A 19,205-nucleotide genomic window follows, 5' to 3' on the forward strand; every position below is an offset into this window, starting at 1 on the left:
GACACTGGTGAACTTTAGATTTTCAATTTCATCAGACCCAAACTTGGTGAAAACACAGGCTCTTGTCTGTAGTCACTCAGCATGGGAAAAACTTTGACATTTCCAGCAACTGTAAACCCTAAAGTTGTTTGTGTTGCCCAATCTGTCGCTCCAGTTTTCCACAGACTGCAGCAGAGACGCCCTGCCTGGCAAGGGCAGATGGGCAGCAGAGCCAGGCCCAGCACCTGGGTAAAAAGCCTTGCGCCTCTGCTCTTCCCATGGCACCAGGTCATCTTAAGCCTTAAAGGAGCTCATTTCAGTGTTCCCAAAGTGCCTGTTAGCAAGATCATGCTGTACACATGGCAATCCAGAAAAGGGCTTCATTGACATTTTTCAGTGAGAAACAAAATCAACTTGAGAGTGATTTTTCACTGCTTTCTGTATAAAAACTACTACTATGTCATCTTGGCCAGTGATTTTCTAGAGGGCAGCCCTGTGGGGTGGGGGGGTGGGGGACTTGTACATTCAGTTCCACTGTTCACTGCCCTCAGCTTAGTCCTACTTAAGAGACTTAGACAAGCAGAACATTCAATTATAAACCAAAAGAATCCAATTTTTTTTTTTTGGATGAGAACAAACATAGGCAGGAATCATCATTCCTGGGGCTTTTTAAAAATGAATATTTGGACTCAGCTTAATACCCAACTTAATATATTTCCACCTTGAGATGATTGTGAACCACTGATCTATTTTTTACCCAAATCTATTTTTGATCCTGCACACTAAAAACCAAACCACCTGACCGCCTTGTAAGAGGAAGCAAAAGGAGGTGTGGGAGAAGACCTTAGTACCATTCTCCCTTAGGCAACTTAGAAAACCTTTGACTATGAAACTCTCGGGAGCTTCCAAAGGGTACCTTAAGAACTTTCAATCTACTGGTTAGTGATGGCACACGCCTTTAATCCCAGCACTTGGGAGGCAGAGGCAGGCAGATTTCTGAGTTCGAGGCCAGCCTGGTCTACAGAGTGAGTTCTGGGACAGCCAGGGCTACACAGAGAAACCCTGTCTCAAAAAAAAAAAAAAAAAAAAAGAAAAAAGAAAGAAAAGAAAATAAAAAAGAAAGAAAGAAAAGAGAAAAATTAAAAAGAAAAAGGAGCGTATAGCCTAGAGATTGGCACTAGGCCCAGTCACCCATCTAGAAGATGGTCACTGTAAGACAGGCTAGACAAACAAAGCCAACCCTGGATTGCAGATCCCCTTACCTGAGTGAATCTTCGGACTAGGCACGTCTTTCCCACTCCAGCGTTGCCAATTAAAACAATTTTGAACAGGAAATCATAATCTTCCATACTCATTTACACAGCTGCAAGCAAGCACAGACAGCAGTGAGAGCCCAAGCCTCCCGAGGAGCTCAGGCTGCACTAGCCCCTGCCACGGAAACAAGAGGTCTAACGCGTTTGCAGGGCAACTTAAGGCTCCTCTCCGGTGACGTAGCCAGTGAAAGAGGAACATAGGTGTTTGGTCACGGATGGACTTCATTCTCCCTAGCTACCTCGTGCTGACGTAGCCAGTGAAAGAGGAACATAGGTGTTGGGTCACGGATGGACTTCATTCTCCCTAGCTACCTCGTGCTCCGGAAAGCAAATGATACTGATCTATCTTGTACCTTTCACCTGGTAACCTTTGTTCCTCCAAGCAAACAGGTCGTGGGTTTTCAAGTTGTAAAGTGTGTTTTCTGTTAGCCAGGCTAACCAAGAGTGTAGACGAGTAGGGAGAGACGAAAGCCATTCAGAAATTGACAGTTAATAAGCTATGTATTCCTCTTGGGTAAGAAAATGATAGCCACCAGGAGACCATAAAAAGAGAGACAAATCATAAAAGGCCCTTCAGTCTCCTGCCAGTCCTAGGTTCTTGGGCCCTAGGCACCACTAGGAGAGCATCTTGCCCTTCTCCCACTACCCCTTTTCTAGCTACCTGCTATCTGCCGCTCTGGTGCTAAATGGCCTCCAACAGCACTCATCTTCTAATGACCATGAGCTGTGCCATATCCTCTCCTCCCTTGGGATATCTTCCTCCCACCTTTTTCTTCCAGTGCAAGCCTCTCATTGTCTCTGAATCTTTTACTGGTCTTCAAATAGTGATAAATACAAACTGACACGTTTTCACCATTCCTCTATCTCAGCATTTCACTTCTATACAGATTTATTTGTTCAAATGTCTGCCTTATCCTTGAGGACGGGGACAATGGCTTTTCACCTCTATCTCCTAGCCCTAGAAACAGAGTCACACTTAGTAAATGTATACTCTGTAGACGGAAAGAATCAATTAAAGGGCATATTGCTTAGATATAGACATTTGTTTCTCCAATTGTGTGAAGAAGAATATTCCCATAATGTAACATAGAGGATGCCTTTCTTTTTTTTTTTTTTTTTTGGTTTTTTGGTTTTTTTGAGACAGGGTTTCTCTGTGTAGCCTTGGCTGTCCTAGAACTCGCTCTGTAGATCAGGCTGGCCTCGAACTCAGAAATTCACCTGCTTCTGCCTCCTGAGTGCTGGGATTAAAGGCATGTGCCACCACGCCCGGCCGAGGATGCCTTTCAAGATTAAAAACAAACAGGCAAACAAAACAAAACAAAATGCATCCCATAGAGCTTGATGGAAAAAATAATAACCTGAGTAGCTCCTAGACCATTTTTCTATCACCTGGAGACATCAGCCCCTAAAACCAACATGAGGAAGCTTAAAAATCAGCCATAAAGTAAGAAACAACCTCAGCACTCAGGAGACTGAAGCAGGAGCAACTGTTGACTTTGAAGCCAAACAGCTACCTAAGGAAATTGTATCTCAAACAGCAGACAGACCATTTCAAAACTAATTCTAGCTTCTAGTTGAAGATCACTGTGTCCTAAGCAGAACAGGCTGGATATGCTCCGGAGGGAGAAGGAAAAACAGTGACTTCTAGAGATAAGGATTCTAGGAAAGTGAGTAAGCAGGAGGCCAACTGCGCCAGCAAACCTAAGCCTCAGTGACAGCAGGCTTGCAGGTAGAGAACACAGTGTGCTGGACCTGTCACGGAAGGTGGTTAGTCCTCGAACGAGAGCTGACAACCAAGTAAGCATGCAGACAGCTGCTCATAGGGGTCTGTCTCATGTCACTGGAACTGTGAAGGAAAAACATCTGTGCAAGAATATGAGATACACACCTTGCACTCTAGTTGGCCTTTTATGTATATTTTCTCATTTTCAATAGTCCATGAAGCTAATACTGACTAATGCTGTATGTAATTTGAGCAAACTGAAGTTGAGAGATAGAAAAGTTGGCTCCAAGTCAACACAGCCAGACATTGTCACAGGGCATCAATGATCAAATGAATTCTATGCCTTTGGGCTAATGACTGTATCCCCTAATATCAATAAGGAGACATAGCATGATGTCATGGCATTGTAATGGCTAACAAAATCAGGTCTCGAGGACAGTTCTTGGTCTTGGTAAAGCAAACTCCTTAAGATCATTCTCAGGTTCCCCATCATCTGATTTCTGTCTCTTGCTAGAGTCATGTCTTGGCACAACCCTCACAAAGATGCACTGTTTTTCTCCAGCTTCCAAACACCATAGACAGGTCTGCTTTTCTCCTCAAACCTTTCTAGCTAGAACAGGAGCCCATAGCCTCCTGCCACCTCCCCCAACCCAGCTAACTCTCACTTCTGCTTTAGATCTCAGCTGAAGCATCACATCCTTTGGTGGGTTTCTCTGGCCTGAGAGAGGCCTGGGCCCTCGGATTTCTACTTCCATAATGCCTTCTTCCTCTTAGACAGAGTTATGTATGTACCATAATTTGCTTACATTAACTATGTGCATCTGTCTATACTCCTCCAGCAGCTCTCAGCAAATGTGCACATACTGTGTCTGGCTGAACCATGGTCCTGGAATGACCATCCTCGTCACCATGCTCTCCATCATTTGTACCACCTCACAACAGTAACTATTTAACCTCACATCAGTCCTATGAAGCAGACATGGCTGACAGTTTTAACTTGACAGATAAAGACGTGAAGGCACAAGAAAAGTTAAATAACAAAAATACTATGAATTATATTCAACTGAAATTTGATAATTACATTATCAGTACTTTAAGATATTATTTGTTTGTTTGTTTGTTTGTTTTTCGAGACAGGGTTTCTCTATGTAGCCCTGTCTGTCCTGGAACTCACTCTGTAGTCCAGGCTGGCCTCAAACTCAGAAATCCACCTGCCTCTGCCTCCCAAGTGCTGGGATTAAAGGCGTGCACCACAACTGCCAGGCTAAGATATTATTCCTCTGTCTCCTTCATCTAAGTGGTCCTGGTGAGACATAAACTAATATGAATTTTTAAGACAAATGCATTACTTCTTTGAGAATAATTTTTTCTCTAGAACCACTGAAGAATGTCATTTTTGATGGTCCATAGTACAACAGATATAATGTATTCTTAGTTTTAAATGTTTTAATAAAGTAGGTTTCTAAATCATGAAGAAAGTACTGAGCTCCTATAGTTCATTACTAGAGGAGCTGACAGTCTAATTCAACCTTGGCTCATTTTCCCACTGGTGACTTTTACCAGGCCTGGGGCATAGGAAGAGCTGAAGTAGAATGAGATGAATTGAACAGGCTAGGCACTTCCTGTGTGAGTCTTTGTTGTGGTTTGAATATGCTTGGCCCATGGGAAGTGGCACTATTAGGAGGTGTGGCCTTGTTGGCAGGTATGTGTCATGGTGGGAGTGGGCTTTGAGGCTCCTGTTGCTCAAGCTCTCCCCAGTGAGGGAAGTAGCCTCCTCCTAGCTACCTGCAGAAGACAGTCTCCTTCTGGATGCCTTGGATCAAGATGTAGAGCTCTTAGCTCCTTCTCCAGCACCATGCCTGCCTGGATGTTCTCATGCCTCCTGCTATGGAGATAATGGACTGAACTTCTGAAACTGTAAGCCAGCCCCAATTAAATGTTGTCCTTTATAAAAGTTGTCTTGGTCATGGATCTCTTCACTGCAATGAAACCCTAACTAAGACAGTCTTTGATTTTCTATTCCCCCACTAGCTTCAAATTCAAAACCTTTTCTTATACTGCCTAAAGCAGAATCAATGCTAAGCTCCCAATAATGCTTAGAGAGACGGTATGTTAGTTAAAAATTTGCTGTTAAAACCCAAAGAAGGCAGCACATGGTAATCCCAGAAGTTGGGAAGCAAAGGCAGGACAGCTGTTGCAAATTCAGGGCCAACCCAGTCTACACTGTAGAATCCCAGGCTAGCTAGCCAAGGCTACATATAGAAACTCTGTCTCAAAACTAAAATTAAAAAGGGGAAAGGAGCCTCAGCACTAAGCACAAGATAGCAGGGGGGCCTGCAACTGTGTGGAGCAGGCGTCATCACTATCGTAAGTCAGAAACTGGAAAATGGGAGTGGCCTACCTCTGTTGCCTGTGCATAGATGCTTTGACACACTTATTCTAATTTTTGCCAGATGTCAAAGAAACAAAGCAAGAAATCACACACACACACACACACATATGTATGTATATATATATACACACATACATATGTGTGTGTGTGTGACTCTAGGGCAGGCGCGCACACGCGCGCACACGCACACACACACACAGACCTGAAAAAGTAGGCTCCTAAAGGAAGGTTATATGCCCAAATTATACCCTTATGATATGAAAGAGAGGCTCAGTCATCATCAACCTTGGCTCACAAGATTACCACCTGGACCATACTATAAAACAAAGGTTCAGATATTCTTTCTAGGGGGCTGGAGAGATGGCTCAGCAGTTAAGAGCACTGATTATTCTTCCAGAAGTCCTGAGTTCAATTCCCAGCAACCAGATGGTGGCTTATACCATTTTCTGGTGTGTCTGAGGAGAGTGGCAGTATACTTACATATATAAAATTAATAAATAAATCTTTTTTTAAAAAAAGATACTCTTTCTAAAAGAAATTAACTTTAATGCTTTATTGAATGCTTTTATTTTGTGTATTTATATTTGAATCTAGAGTCTTAAACATGCTAATTGCATGTTCTACCACTGAGCTACAAACAATCCAACCCTGAACATTTTGCTAAATGAACCTCTGGGACAAACAAGTTGGGTCTCTGTACAACTGCAGGCTTTGGGAGATAAAGACAGGACTGACTGTGTGCTTCAGGCTACAGACTGAGGGGACTGTCCCATTTCTAAGAGAAAACACATTACCTATCTAAGGAAGTCCATTTTATTTGGCCCATCATGTAAACAGCCCAGGCATTGCCAATCACTGTGATGAGACAGTAGCCCAGGAGGGGAAATCTCAGAAGCAGACTAACCCAGCCCTAGAGTGACAATAACAATGATACCTTGTCTACAGAGCAAATTTCTTGCATACTGAGCAAGCGTATTGTAAGCATTTTCCATTCTGCTAACTACTGTAGTAATAATGTGTAATACTGAGGCTTAATGTGTACTGGGCCTTCTCCATGTATTTATTCACAAGATCTACACAACAACACTATAATGTAGATACCCTTATCACCTAAGAGCCATTTTGCCCCAAACCAGAATACTGCTACCTCTACTCTTGTGATCAACAGTGTCTCTATGTCTGTCTGAAGTTCAGGCAAATGTTCCCCATGTCCTCTAAAGACAGCAGTCTAGAAAGCCCTTGCTGCTAAAGCACCAACCCCACACCCCACACCCCCACACCCCACACCCCCCGCCGCCATGAGTCTGCACACTGATCCCAGGCCATGTGCTGCTGTTTGCTGTGGCTCTGTCTGCCAGCACACTCTCTTTGGGAACTAGACTTGGATCCCCTCAAATCCCACTCCCATAACTCATTCGCCATTCACTCAATATAGCTAAGTACCAGGCCTAGGGGATAAGGGATAAATAGGAACATTGCTGAGATGAACAAGTGGAATCCCAAATACTGTAATTACCACATAGTCCTACACCTGTGAAGATACAAAAAGGAAAAGAAAATAGATAAGGAAAAAGAAGAAGAGACTGTTTAAACATGTGGGAAATGTAACTGAGTATGTTTTTAAAAGCTTAAAGAAAACCATCCTGAGTAACAGATTTGGCAACATACACCATGTTTTTAGGTATCTTTTAAAACACTACACTCATGGTGCCCATCCGCATATGGTCACTGTTGCACACCCATGCATGCTCACTGTTGCCTAGTCATACATTTTCCCTTTGCCCTTTGGGGTTCAGTAAATTAGATAAGCTCAAAAGTCATGTCCCCTCCTCTATATTCTAAACCCCAGATCTGTTCCCAGAAAATTTAGAGAACTTGTCTTTGCTCAAAAATTATGTTCCTAAGATCACCATGGTAGATCATACCTATAACCCCACACTTGGAGTGCTGAAGCAGGAGGCACACCAACAGTTCAAGACCAGCCTAGGTTAATTAGATAGTGATAGTCTCTCAAAACAACTAGGAGGAAGGGGAAGGTAAGAATGTGGATCACACCTCTAACCCAGCACTGGTGTGCTGAGGAAGAAAGTTGTCAAGAGCCATCCTGGCCTACATAGTTTAGGGCTAACCTGAGCTACTAAGTAAGCTTCTGTCTCAAGAGGAGTTAAGAAGGGAGGAAGATGAAAGAGGAAGGGAGAGAGGGAAAAATGAAAGCAGGAGATAAGAAAAGGGAAGTAAGCTGTGCCTTGGGTCTTTTTTTCCCTTCCTAGAGCTTTACCTCAGTCTATAAATGTAAGAGGCTGATTTATAAGCACCAACCCCATTGCCCAAAATAGTGTCTCATCCAGGTAATGAAGTCAAAAGAATCCATAAAACTTAGATGATACTAAAGTCCCTAAGCCCTCATCATTGAGTTGCTGGGTAATAAAATATGGGAAAGTATCCCTTTTCAATGTATTTGTGTTCTCCTCTAATAAGTGCAGGCACTACAGACGAAAAGACAGGAAATTACCCACAATCTCTTCCTTCTGGGTACAATGAGATTACACTTTTATATACATGTTTCTAACCCTTTAGTTTACATAGCCTTTATGTCTGTGTATTTGTCTTATTATCAAATTGTGGATTAAAACTCAATAGTATCACAACATTACAGAAAGATCTTTGTTGCTGCCGCTAAGTTCTGTCTGAACTCATGGTGTGCAGAGGGAAATGGCCACCAGAGACGCTCAACACTCATTCAGTTTCACAAGCACTCAAAGTGAGAAACAACGTGTGTTCAGGAGTCTCACAGTGGTACCACTGAGAAACACTCACTGCTGGAACCCAGGAACTTTTAATACCCTGAAAACTGACAGAATTCAAAACAAAACAAAACAGTAAACAGTCACCACTGTTTAACCCTAGATTTACCAAGTATGACATAAACTGGGAATTCTTCCCTCCCATAGCCTTTTAAGATCCCCTGCCACTGGGGTACCGTGAAGCCTTAGGGTGGTCAATGCAGTTTTATACCACTTGGAATCAGGACTGCCCGGGTAGAGCTGCCAGATCTGAAAACGTAGCAGAGGGCCAGGACAGCCCTTAAATTTCAATTTCAGATATTAATACATATGTTTTACTATTTCATACATATAATCTAATGTGTGCCTCCTGACAAATATGCTATGAGAGACATGTATAAACTTCTATATGTGGTGGTGGGAATGGAATATAAGTGTGGGCCAAATGCTATATGGGCATACTTACACTAAAAGCACTGTTTATCTACAACCCAAGTGACTTTATTTTACTACCTCAGAGAGTGCAAATGGACAGGGCACCCGAGGAACAGGCCAGAGGTACCACACTCACACCTGACTCCACGAAGGACTGTGCTTCAACAACTGCCTCTTCTCTGCTTAACCTGCTGCTGTGTACGCTGAGTATACATTAAACTGAAGGCTTCTGATCCATCTTCACTCTAACAAGGTTCTGTCCCAGGGAGCTCATTATTGCTTAATTACAAAGATGCAATCACTAACCATTACCATCATCAGCGCTGCAATCTTACTTGCTTGACATCGGATGCTAATTTTGTATTACTGCAAGTTAATTATTCTCCTCAGGCATATGTCAGACAGCCACCGGTGCTGGGCTACTTCTGTCTCAGGAAATAAATCCCAACATTTTGTTACGTAGCCCTTCAGAGGTTACAAGATATTTGAACATGTGATCTAATAAAGACCTCTGTCAGCGTCATGATCTAGACTGTATCATCCATCAGGTGAGGAAACAGGGGTTAGATAAGAGAGTGACTCACCCTAAGTCACACTGATGAGTCACAAGTAACTACTTCAGCCCTCTAGGACTTTGTTTTGACAAAATATAGTATGTTTTCCCAGGTTTCTGAGGATTTAAATCATGACCTTAACACACCGTATTGGGAGTAGGGCAAAATTTTTTCCATATAGAATTTTATTTAATCTTTTCAACAGCACATTATTAGTACTATTTCCAATATACAGATAAAGAAATTGAAGCACTAAGTTAATTTATTAAAAATCATAGAACCGAGAGGTGGCTTAGTGGATAAGATTACTTCCTACTAGGATAGCAGGGCCTGGGATGGCTGGACACAGAAGACAAAAGACATAGCAATCTCCTCTAACTCAGCTTCAGGGAACCCAATGCCTAGTTCTGGCTTATGTAGGCTCCTGCACACACCTAGATAAACATACACACACATATACATATTTTTTAATCTTAAAATCATACAGCTAATGAGTAAAAAGGACACCTAAATTCAACCCAGTTCTTAGCTGTAGCTCCCAGCATTCTGGAGACTAGCCAGACAGATAGCTGCAAGCTGGCCGACACAGGAAGTTCTAGGCCAACCAGACTATACAGCCATAGCATGTATCAAAACAAACAAAGAAACCCTAGATATTTCTGGAAAGAAATGAAATTCAGGGAGTTAGAGAAATAGCTTAATGGTCAAGAGCACTGACTCCCTTTCCAGGGGTCCTGAGTTCAATAACCAGCATCCACATGGTGGCTCACAAACCATCTGTAATGGGATTGGATGCCCTTTTCTGGTGTGTCTGAAGAGAGTTACAGTGTACTCACATGCATAAAATAAATCAATCTTTTAAAAAAGAAAGAAAGAAAGAAAGAAAGAAAGAAAGAAAGAAAGATGAAATGAAGTTAAGATTCTGTCTCATAATTCAAATAAATTCTAGATGGATTCAAGGTTTCAATACAAATAATGAAAACTAATTTTTTATTATTTATTTATTGGGGTTTTTTGGTTTTTTTTTTTGTTTTTTTGTTTTTTTTTTTTTTTTTGAGACAGGGTTTCTCTGTGTAGCCCTGGCTGTGCTGGAACTCACTCTGTAGATCAGGCTGGCCTCAAACTCAGAAATCTGCCTGCCTCTGCCTCCCCCAAGTGCTGGGATTAAAGGCGGTCGACACCACTGCCCAGCATGAAAACCATTTTATATATGCATAAGACCTTATAATTAGAAAGATTCAATCACTAAAAAATCAGAGCTGTAAAACTGAAAACTAACACAAGTAAGCAAGTTTTAGGGGCTCAAGAGATGAATCATCGGTTAAGAGTGGTCAATGCTCTGCCAGAGAAGCCAAGCTTGTTTCCCAACATGCTAGTCAAGTGGCTAGAAGCCACATTCCCAGGGGTCCATTGCCTTCTTCTGGTCTCCCTGGGCACCTGCACACACATGTGCTAAACACAGACACAAGTACAAATTAAAATAAAATGAATCTATTTTTTAGGGAAGTACATTTTTTTCAAGTGCCTAGATGACAAAAACAATAAATAAAAGAGAAAGCTGGAGCATCCTGAACCATATGGTTATGCCACTAAATGAACCATATGGTTATACCATCAAATGTACTTTCAGAGATCTATCACACCTGCGCACTTATATCCATAAACAATGGCACAGGTAGAAAGATAGTCATTACAAAAATGTTCTATTTCTGATGGTAGTTATATGAAAACTAAAAGTCCACTTGTACAGAAATGGTCGTATAAAGCACGGCAGTCAAACATTAATGAGCCACATAGCCTGCTCCACACATCTATCTGTAACATTTATTAAAGAAAGGCGAAGAATGGAGACTAGCTGGTCTGTGGTGGTGCACAGTTTTAGTCCCAGCACTCAGAAGGCAGAGGCAGGCAGATATCTGTGAGTTCAAGGCCAACCTGGTCTGCAGAATGAGTTCCAGGACAATCAGGGCTATGTACAGGGTACTCTGTCTCAAAAAACCAAAACCAAACCAAAACAAACAACAACAACAAAAAAAAATGGAGAATAGCATATGAAAGGGAGATGGTAGATATAGTTCTATATCTGTATATTCTATAAAATATTCTTGGAATGTTATCAAATAAACAAGAATAGTTGGCCTTGGACAGACTGTGAGACTTAGCTTTCTCTAGACAAGAATATAACTTCCAACTCTCAAATTATATCTTCTTCTATTCTATGTAGTCTCCAAAACACAAGGAAAAGGAGACAGTTTTCCTAGTTCACTGAGAGATGATCCTTTAAAATACCTGCTTTGAAGGGAAGAGGGGGATAGAGTGAAGAACTCTGGGAGGGGGGAATAAGGGGCAACATTTGAAACATAAATAAATAAATTATTGTTTTAAATAAATCTGCTTTGAGATCTAGGCTATAGCTCAGCTGGTAGAGTGCTTGCCTCGCATTCAGGAAGGCCTGGGTTCAACCATCATGGGTAATCTTGGTTATGAACGTGATGTGTCAGGAATCCACTAAAGTACAAGCTATTAAGCACTCCTGCAAAGGCTTTTCTTGATCAGATTATTGGAAACAGGAAGACCCACTCTCAATGTGAATGGCATCTTCTGGTGGCAGCCAAGTTAAAAGGACATGAAAGAATCTTCGCTTTTTGCCTGCTTGCTCTCACTCTCTAGAACCTACTCCTCCAGACTCCAACATCCCTGAAGAGTAACAGCTCTCCAGGAACCCTCCAGGTCTTCGGTGCCAGATTAGCACTACTGAGACATCCAGCTAATGGATGAAGCAACTACCAGACTGCCTACTGGTTCAGCTATTGTTGGATTAACTAGGCTGCATCCTGTAGACCAATTTAATAAATCCCTTGTGTGTCTGTGTCTGTATCTGTGTGGAGAGAGAGAGAGAGAGATGGAGATGATAGAGGCTATTCCAAAGGACTCTAGTTCAAATCCCAGCACCCACATAGTATGTCACAACCATCCAAAGCTCTGGTTCCAGGAGATCTAACACCCTATTTTAGCATCCAAGGGCACTGGACACACATATAGTACTGTTCCTTTATAGAACTTAGACTAATATAGTCCCAAATTCTGCATAAAACTTGTGATCACAACAAGTAAGAGGTAGAAGCAGGCATGTCAGAAGTTCATCATCCTGAGCTAGGGATCCAATCAGCTGGAGATACACAAAACTGAGGCAGAACTGGCAAGATGGCTTGGCTCTTCACCATGTCTGATGATCTCCAGGCCCCACATGGTAGAGAAGAGAACAAATTCCACAAGTTATCCTCTGCTATCCACGTGCATACCGTAGCATGTACACACATATATATACACAAACGTGTAAAACTTTTGAAAGAACCTGGGAAGTAGTTTGATAAGAATGCTTCTTGTGCACGCTTGAGGACCTGAGTTCATAATACACATGTAAAAAGCCAGACCTGCCTGCCGCATGTGCCTGAAACCCCAGCACTGTGTGGAAGAGACAGGAGTATTCCAGGGCTTACTGCCATCAGACTAGCTTCCAGTACAGAGACTCTGTCACAAAGGAATAAGTTGGTTGCTCATGCCCATCTCTCTCTAACCTCTACACATGTAAACATGGGCATGAGAAAATAAACACGCCCATGCCGTGGGCATACACACCATAAACGCATACACCTCCATTTTTCTTCCTCTGCCCTGTTTTATCCCTTCATGTGACTAAGCTGTAGGGAGGAAATAAATATCCCACCACACCTGTGGGCTGTGTTTCCCAGCTCATTGGGTACATCATAGCTGTCTCTGTTAAACCAAGCTGAAATGTAGCAGTGTCTAAAAGATCTCAGGTCTTTAAGACTAACATCTCAGCTGGGTGTGGTGGCGCACGCCTTTAATCCCAGCACTTGGGAGGCAGAGGCAGGCGGATTTCTGAGTTCGAGGCCAGCCTGGTCTACAAAGTGAGTTCCAGGACAGCCAGGGCTATACAGAGAAACCCTGTCTCGAAAAACGAAAAAAAAAAAAAAAAAAAAAAAAAAAGACTAACATCTCTCACAAGTGAGTGTCTACTGTATGAAAGGCAAAGCGAGGGTCAAACAATATTTTTGACATGGATAAAAGCAAAGCTTTTGCACAGTTTAGGGTTAATCTTGCTACACTCAGGGCATCTTCAGGAGGAAGCAGGAGGAGCCAGTCATTTCTCTCCACTTTCTAGAGACAGTACTGAAACTGAGGAGTGATTCGCCTCCGGCCATGCTGCACCTGAATGATCTTACAATGGTCTCCTGACTCTAAATCAGAGCTGCTGTCAGGACAGATAAAATCTCTGAAGATCAGACCCTACCAGGCAAGGCCAGGGGCAGGTTCCAAGGCTGGCTGGACCCATGCCATGGATTTGAAGTAGAGTTCTAAAGCTGAGTACAGGTCTGGGGCTGTTGCTCAGGATACAGAGCGCTTACTCAGCACACACCAAGGAAAACCTACGATAATGGTGATGGACTCAGCTCTATCCCAGGACTTAAGAGCTAAAGACAGAAGAATAAATAACTCAAAAGTAATCTCTCAGACTCAATCTCAACTTTGAGGCCAGCATGCATTATATAGAGATCCTGTCTTTAAAAAAAAAAAAAAAAAAAAGCCATTGGTGATGGCACACACCTTTAATCCCAGCACTCAGAGGCTGTTTGAGACCACCCTGGTTTACAAAGTGAGTTCCAGGAAAGCCTGGGCTACACAGAGAAACTCTCTCAAAAAAAAATTTTTTTTAAGCCTAACAAAAATGAAAATAAAGAAGGCCTAAGATCTCCACAGCATATTTTTTTAAAATCGAGACAAAATATCTTCTTCTTCACATACTCTGTATTTTATACTCTTATTTCTCAGAAATGGGAAGTAGATTTGAAATCAAACATGTATGAAAGATTAAAAATAATCCACAAAATTGCATTTGACAATCATTAAAACAAGCAAACCTCTGACTTGTCTCTCAGTGCTCTCTCACCTGCTCTGTGACAGGCTGGAGGGATGTCATTTTCCACCAACAGGTGGTGAGTGGGGGCGGGGAGTGCTGCTTAGAGAGCAGTCCCTCGTGATTAATTCAAGCAGAACTCATCCATTTCAGAGCGTCTGGGGGCAGGTGCTTGACAGAGGCTTGCAGCACCTGCACATCCCAGCGTTCTGTTTCCTGGGGAAGAAAAAACAGCCCTCCTGCTCATCAATCCTCTCTAAGGCAGGAGCTTCGGTCTGCAAAGCAGGTTTGCACAACAGATCTAAAAAAGGTCCTTCCAGACCCAACGTGCTGGCATTCGTAAACAAGATCCCTCTCTCGTCCTCCGCCATCCACAAAAGCAACACATCACCCAGTCTGGGGTTTGCCCCACAGTCCTCCAGTTTGTGTTCTCCAAAGCGAGGTCTTTCTCGGCTGAAGCCTTCCCATGTCTGGCTTACTGGACAGGAAGGGCTCCTTATCAACCTCTTCTGTCTCCTACCTCGACCTCACCACCAATCCTCACCCCATCACCCACAGAGCCAATCCTGCAATGCAGCCTGGTCATGCACCTAGAGATCAGAGCTATTATCCAGAATGAATCTAAGCACTTCCCTGATGGTCCTTCATCCCAGAGACCAGAGACCTACCACAGACATACCTCCTCCCTGCGGAAGGAAGACTACCCTGTCAAATTGGACCCTTCTCTCAGCTATTCACAGTCACTTTTCACTGGATGCAGGAGCACCTTTAAAAAAGAAGTGTCTCACTTTTTGGATAGCATTGGAAATGTAAATGAGGAAAATACCTAATTAAAAAAAAAAGTGTCTCCATGGTCTGGGAGACAAACCGATGAGAATAAAGCACTGGTCAACCAAGAACAAACTATCTGCCTAGCACTTAGATGCTTTTCACACTAGCCCACTTCATTCATAGACCAGTCCTCTCTGGAAGGGTTTCTTAAACACCACCACTATCAATAAATTTTTATAGCTGCAATGAATAAAGAAAATATAATGCATGCACAATGCATGAGTTTTAGTCAGCCATAAAAAAGAATAAAATCAAAAAAAAAAAAACTAAAACAATAAAAAAAGAAGAAGAAAATCTATGACATTTGTAGGAAGACGAAGGGAACAGGAGATGATCAAGTTAAGCAAAATAAGCCAGACTCAGACAAATATTGCATGTTTTCTCTTATGTGCAGAGCCTGCATTACACATGCATATATATGTACATATACACTTGTATACATATATACCTGTGGCATGAAAGGTTAAGGGGACTCTGGGATGAAGAAGGGGACTTCTGGGAGGGGAAGACAATAGAAGATGAAAGAGGTGAATATGTTCACATTAAGTATTCCAATGAAATATCATGAAACCCATCACTTCATGCAATATCCACATGCAGACATTTTTCTATCGTTGTGTGTAAGAGAGAGCCAGAGAAAGTTGGGGGTGGGGGGAGAGAGCACTGGTGTGCATGGGCTATGGCATGCTCGCAGCTGAGAGGACAGCTTTCGGGAGCCCGTTCTTGCCTTCCATTGTTTTGAGTCAGGGCTTTCCCCTTATGTCTTCTGTGTGCTACATACTTGAGGCTATCTAGCTTTTGAGTTTGAGGGAATTTCCTATCTCTACCTCTCAGCTTGCCACAGAACTGGAAGTAGAGATGTAAACTACATCCAGCTATTTACATAGGTTCCAGAGAACAAAGTCAGGTTGTCAGGCATGCCACAGTACTGTTTTTACCCACTGAGCCACCTCCCTAGTATGGTAGAAATATAATTAAGATGCCGCATGTGTAGAGCACTTATAGATTGCTAAGTGCTTTCTCATGTACCCTGGAAAATTCCTATGAAACAGATAGGGTACAAATTCTCCCACAACACACATACACACACACACACAGAGAGAGAGAGAGAGAGAGAGAGAGAGAGAGAGAGAGAGAGAGAGAGAGCTTTCTCAAAGCCATATGTCACCTGCAGATTTTCTGCCAAAAAATGTATCTTGAACAGCCCCTCTGCTCCACCCTGGTCCCTCCTACACCATAATAGCTCAGGCCTCCAGCCGCTCTCATGCTGTAGGCTACAACAGACTTCTAGCCTGGTTCACTACTACCTGTCTACCAAGGGTTTTTGCTCCAAGAGCCTACTAATTCTCAGCCTTCCAGACGGGTTGAGTTTAAACTCCATAGGTGGATATAACAGGACTCTAAGGGTCTGATCCGCCTGTGCCTCTCTCCAATCCCCACAGAACCCAAGGCACCATCATGAAGGCTTGTCTCTTTTCTCCAAATAGCCTCTGCTCTTTGGGCCTTCATCCCTGAGTGTGTCCTTCCCCTCCTTGGCACAGCCTTCCTAATGCTGAAGAATTCCTTATCTTCACAGATGAATCTCCAAAAAACATATGGTATGTCCCTTCTCCACACTTCCCCAGCCCTTTGTAAGGATAAAGCCCTCTCACCTAGCACACTATAAATATAATCCATTTGCAAGTATTCATTTTCCTTAGACACTGAGATTCTCAAGCTAGAATTCAGCAAGCATCACTAATGAAATAAACTAAAGCTGGCAGTACCTTTCCAGGAGTTCTAGACTTCAAGATGTCTAGTTAATCAAGAAGCCTAGCAAAGATATTGCAGGGCATAGTTAAAGGACGAGGAGAAAGTTGTAGATACGCAAAAATCACCAAGAGATGGAATCCAAAGAAAATCCTGAATAAAATAAATAAATTCTGGGAAGTTTGCCTGGGAACAAGATGTCTAGGGACCAAAGGCAGAAGTCTAAAGCTCCTTTAAGATAAATGGATAAGTAATTGGCCACTGACATTTACAACTAGAGAATACAGGGGTGACAGCCAAACATCAAATGGGGCACCAGGAGTACATTTTCAATATTCATCAAATTCCCTAACAAGGTCCATCCTCTGACCCTGCACATCTGCTTCTAGGAATGTTCCCAAGGAACAATTCCAAGATATGCAGAAGGATATACTGATGAGAAAGTTCACTCCAGTATCACTCAGACTTGACCCTCAAGATGGAGGGAAAAACAAAACTTGTGTCTTACAGGAAGCTACACTTTCAGAGAGCCGAATGATGGAACACATGGGATACTTACAATTGACAGGACCTAGAAGCAAAGCCTCTGGGTGTGTCTGTCAGAAAGCATCTGGTTACTTATTTAATGTGGGAAGACCCACCTTAGCTCCTCACCCACATAAAAAGGCTCTCTGCTTCCTGATTGCAGATGCCATATGACCACTGTCTCCAGCTCCTGCTGCCATGACGTCCCCCGCTATGATGGACTGTATCCTTAAACTAAGGAGGGTACAGCCTTCCTTATCTTTAAGTTACTTCTGCCAGGGATTATATCACAGCAACAAGACAAGTACCTAATTATAAAAGATATACTTGGGGAAAAAAACCCACATTTTTAAAATCTTTACCTCAGGGTGGCGGTGTTATGTAACTAAAGAGGAACAATTACCAGGCTTGGAGGCCATGGAAGACAGGATTCCCCTTCCTGTTAACTCTAAAAAGGGGAATATTACATCTTCCCCCACTTAAGATTTAAATTATGATATGACAAGGTGAAGGTTTTAGGGTCTTGCTGAGATCTGTTAGGGGAAGGCTGCTTAGTCCAGTTCTACCTCTGGTCCTTAATAGAAACACAACATTCTGATCTGCTCCAGAGATGAAAAGATGAGTAACATCATTAAGAGTTACTCATTAAGAGTTAACCCAGCTAGGCTTGGCAATCACTTGCCCAGGAAAGCACTCCTTAGGAAAGCTGCTTCAGCTGATGACAAGCTAAGGCGATGGGAGGAATAATTATGCTCTTCCTGAGACCCTCCCAGAGGCCCTCCCTCTGAGCAGCCTCTTACACTCACTCTCTCCATACAGCAGTGCAGGAAGCTGCCTGTTTTCTAAGTTCTAACTCAAACTGTGTACCTTCTTTCTGTTCTTCCTACTTTTGAATACTAGCCAAAGCCTTTTGGTGTTTTCCCTGACACTCTGGGCTTTTCCTGCTTTTTTTTTTTTCGGAAGTCCCCTTCCCATTCTGTCATGTAGGCATTCACCAACCTCCAGAGCTGAGCAACGATGAACAACCAGCATCCTCAGACCCAGATGCCAATCTCTTCCTCCTCTTCTCCATCTCCCTCCTCCTGGCAGCTGCCAGGATTCACAGCTTGCCAACCCTGTCGGGTTTTTTCCTCTCAAATTCTAATAAAACTTTTCTTGAGCTTTTTCCCCCCAAGTCCATTTCTTTTTTCTTTTTCCTTTTTAGATTTATTTATATGAGTACACTGTAGCTGTCTTCAGACACATCCGAAGAGGGCATTAGATCCACTTACAGATGGTTGTGAGCCACCATGTGGTTTCTGGGAATTGAACTTGGTACCTCTGGAAGAACAATCTCGGTGCTCTTAACCACTGAGCCATCTCTCCAGTTCCCCCAAGTCCATTTCAAAATTGTTTTCTTACCAGCATTAAGAATCCAGAAGTGGGGCTGGCGAGATGGCTCAGTGGTTAAGAGCGCCGACTGCTCTTCCAAAGGTCCAGAGTTCAAATCCCAGCAACCACATGGTGGCTCACAGCCATCCATAACGAAATCTGATGCCCTATTCTGGAGTGTCTGAAGACAGCTACAGTGTACTTACATATAATAAATAAATAAATTTAAAAAAAAAAGAATCCAGAGGGAACCCTGATTTCTCTGGTAACATTAAGATGAGGAAGAACTTATTTTCTTGGTTATCCATTTAGGAATCTCCCATGTTTTCTTCAAAAGATGACTCATTGAATCAACAGGGCTTACTGAGAAAAGATGCATATCCTTAAACTCTCATGGGGCTCAAGGGTGGTAAAAGAAACGCAGGTGGATGGGTACACAAGTACAGTGCCAGTGACCATCCACATTCAAATGACTCTCCAGAACAGGGTCTCACCAAAGCCACAGCAGGCACGCCTCTCACGCAGGGAATTCACTACTGAGAGTTCACTCTAGGGGAAAAACTGAACAAATGGAAAATGTTAACTGAACAACAACAACAACAAAAAAAAGT

At 42.7% G+C, this 19,205-nt stretch overlaps 1 protein-coding gene across 4 annotated transcripts in view; it reads right to left on the bottom strand.

The window, feature by feature from the left end:
• Rab30 (RAB30, member RAS oncogene family) overlaps window positions 1–19,205 on the bottom strand; it is a 96,871-nt gene that overhangs the window by 19,788 nt on the left and 57,878 nt on the right. For 3 of the 4 annotated variants that reach the window (XM_029479376.2, XM_021167802.3, XM_021167803.3), the window contains one exon: window positions 1,242–1,342. In XM_029479376.2, the coding sequence (XP_029335236.2) occupies window positions 1,242–1,334 (93 nt within the window). In that variant the 5' untranslated portion in view covers window positions 1,335–1,342. Of the gene's footprint in view, window positions 1–1,241; window positions 2,165–19,205 lie in introns of those variants that run through there. The other variant, XM_029479374.2, reaches the window with a different exon arrangement.

The sequence above is a fragment of the Mus caroli genome, unplaced genomic scaffold (assembly GCF_978045245.1).
Source record: "Mus caroli unplaced genomic scaffold, Mus_caroli_1 scaffold_8, whole genome shotgun sequence".
NCBI lineage: Eukaryota > Metazoa > Chordata > Mammalia > Rodentia > Muridae > Mus > Mus caroli.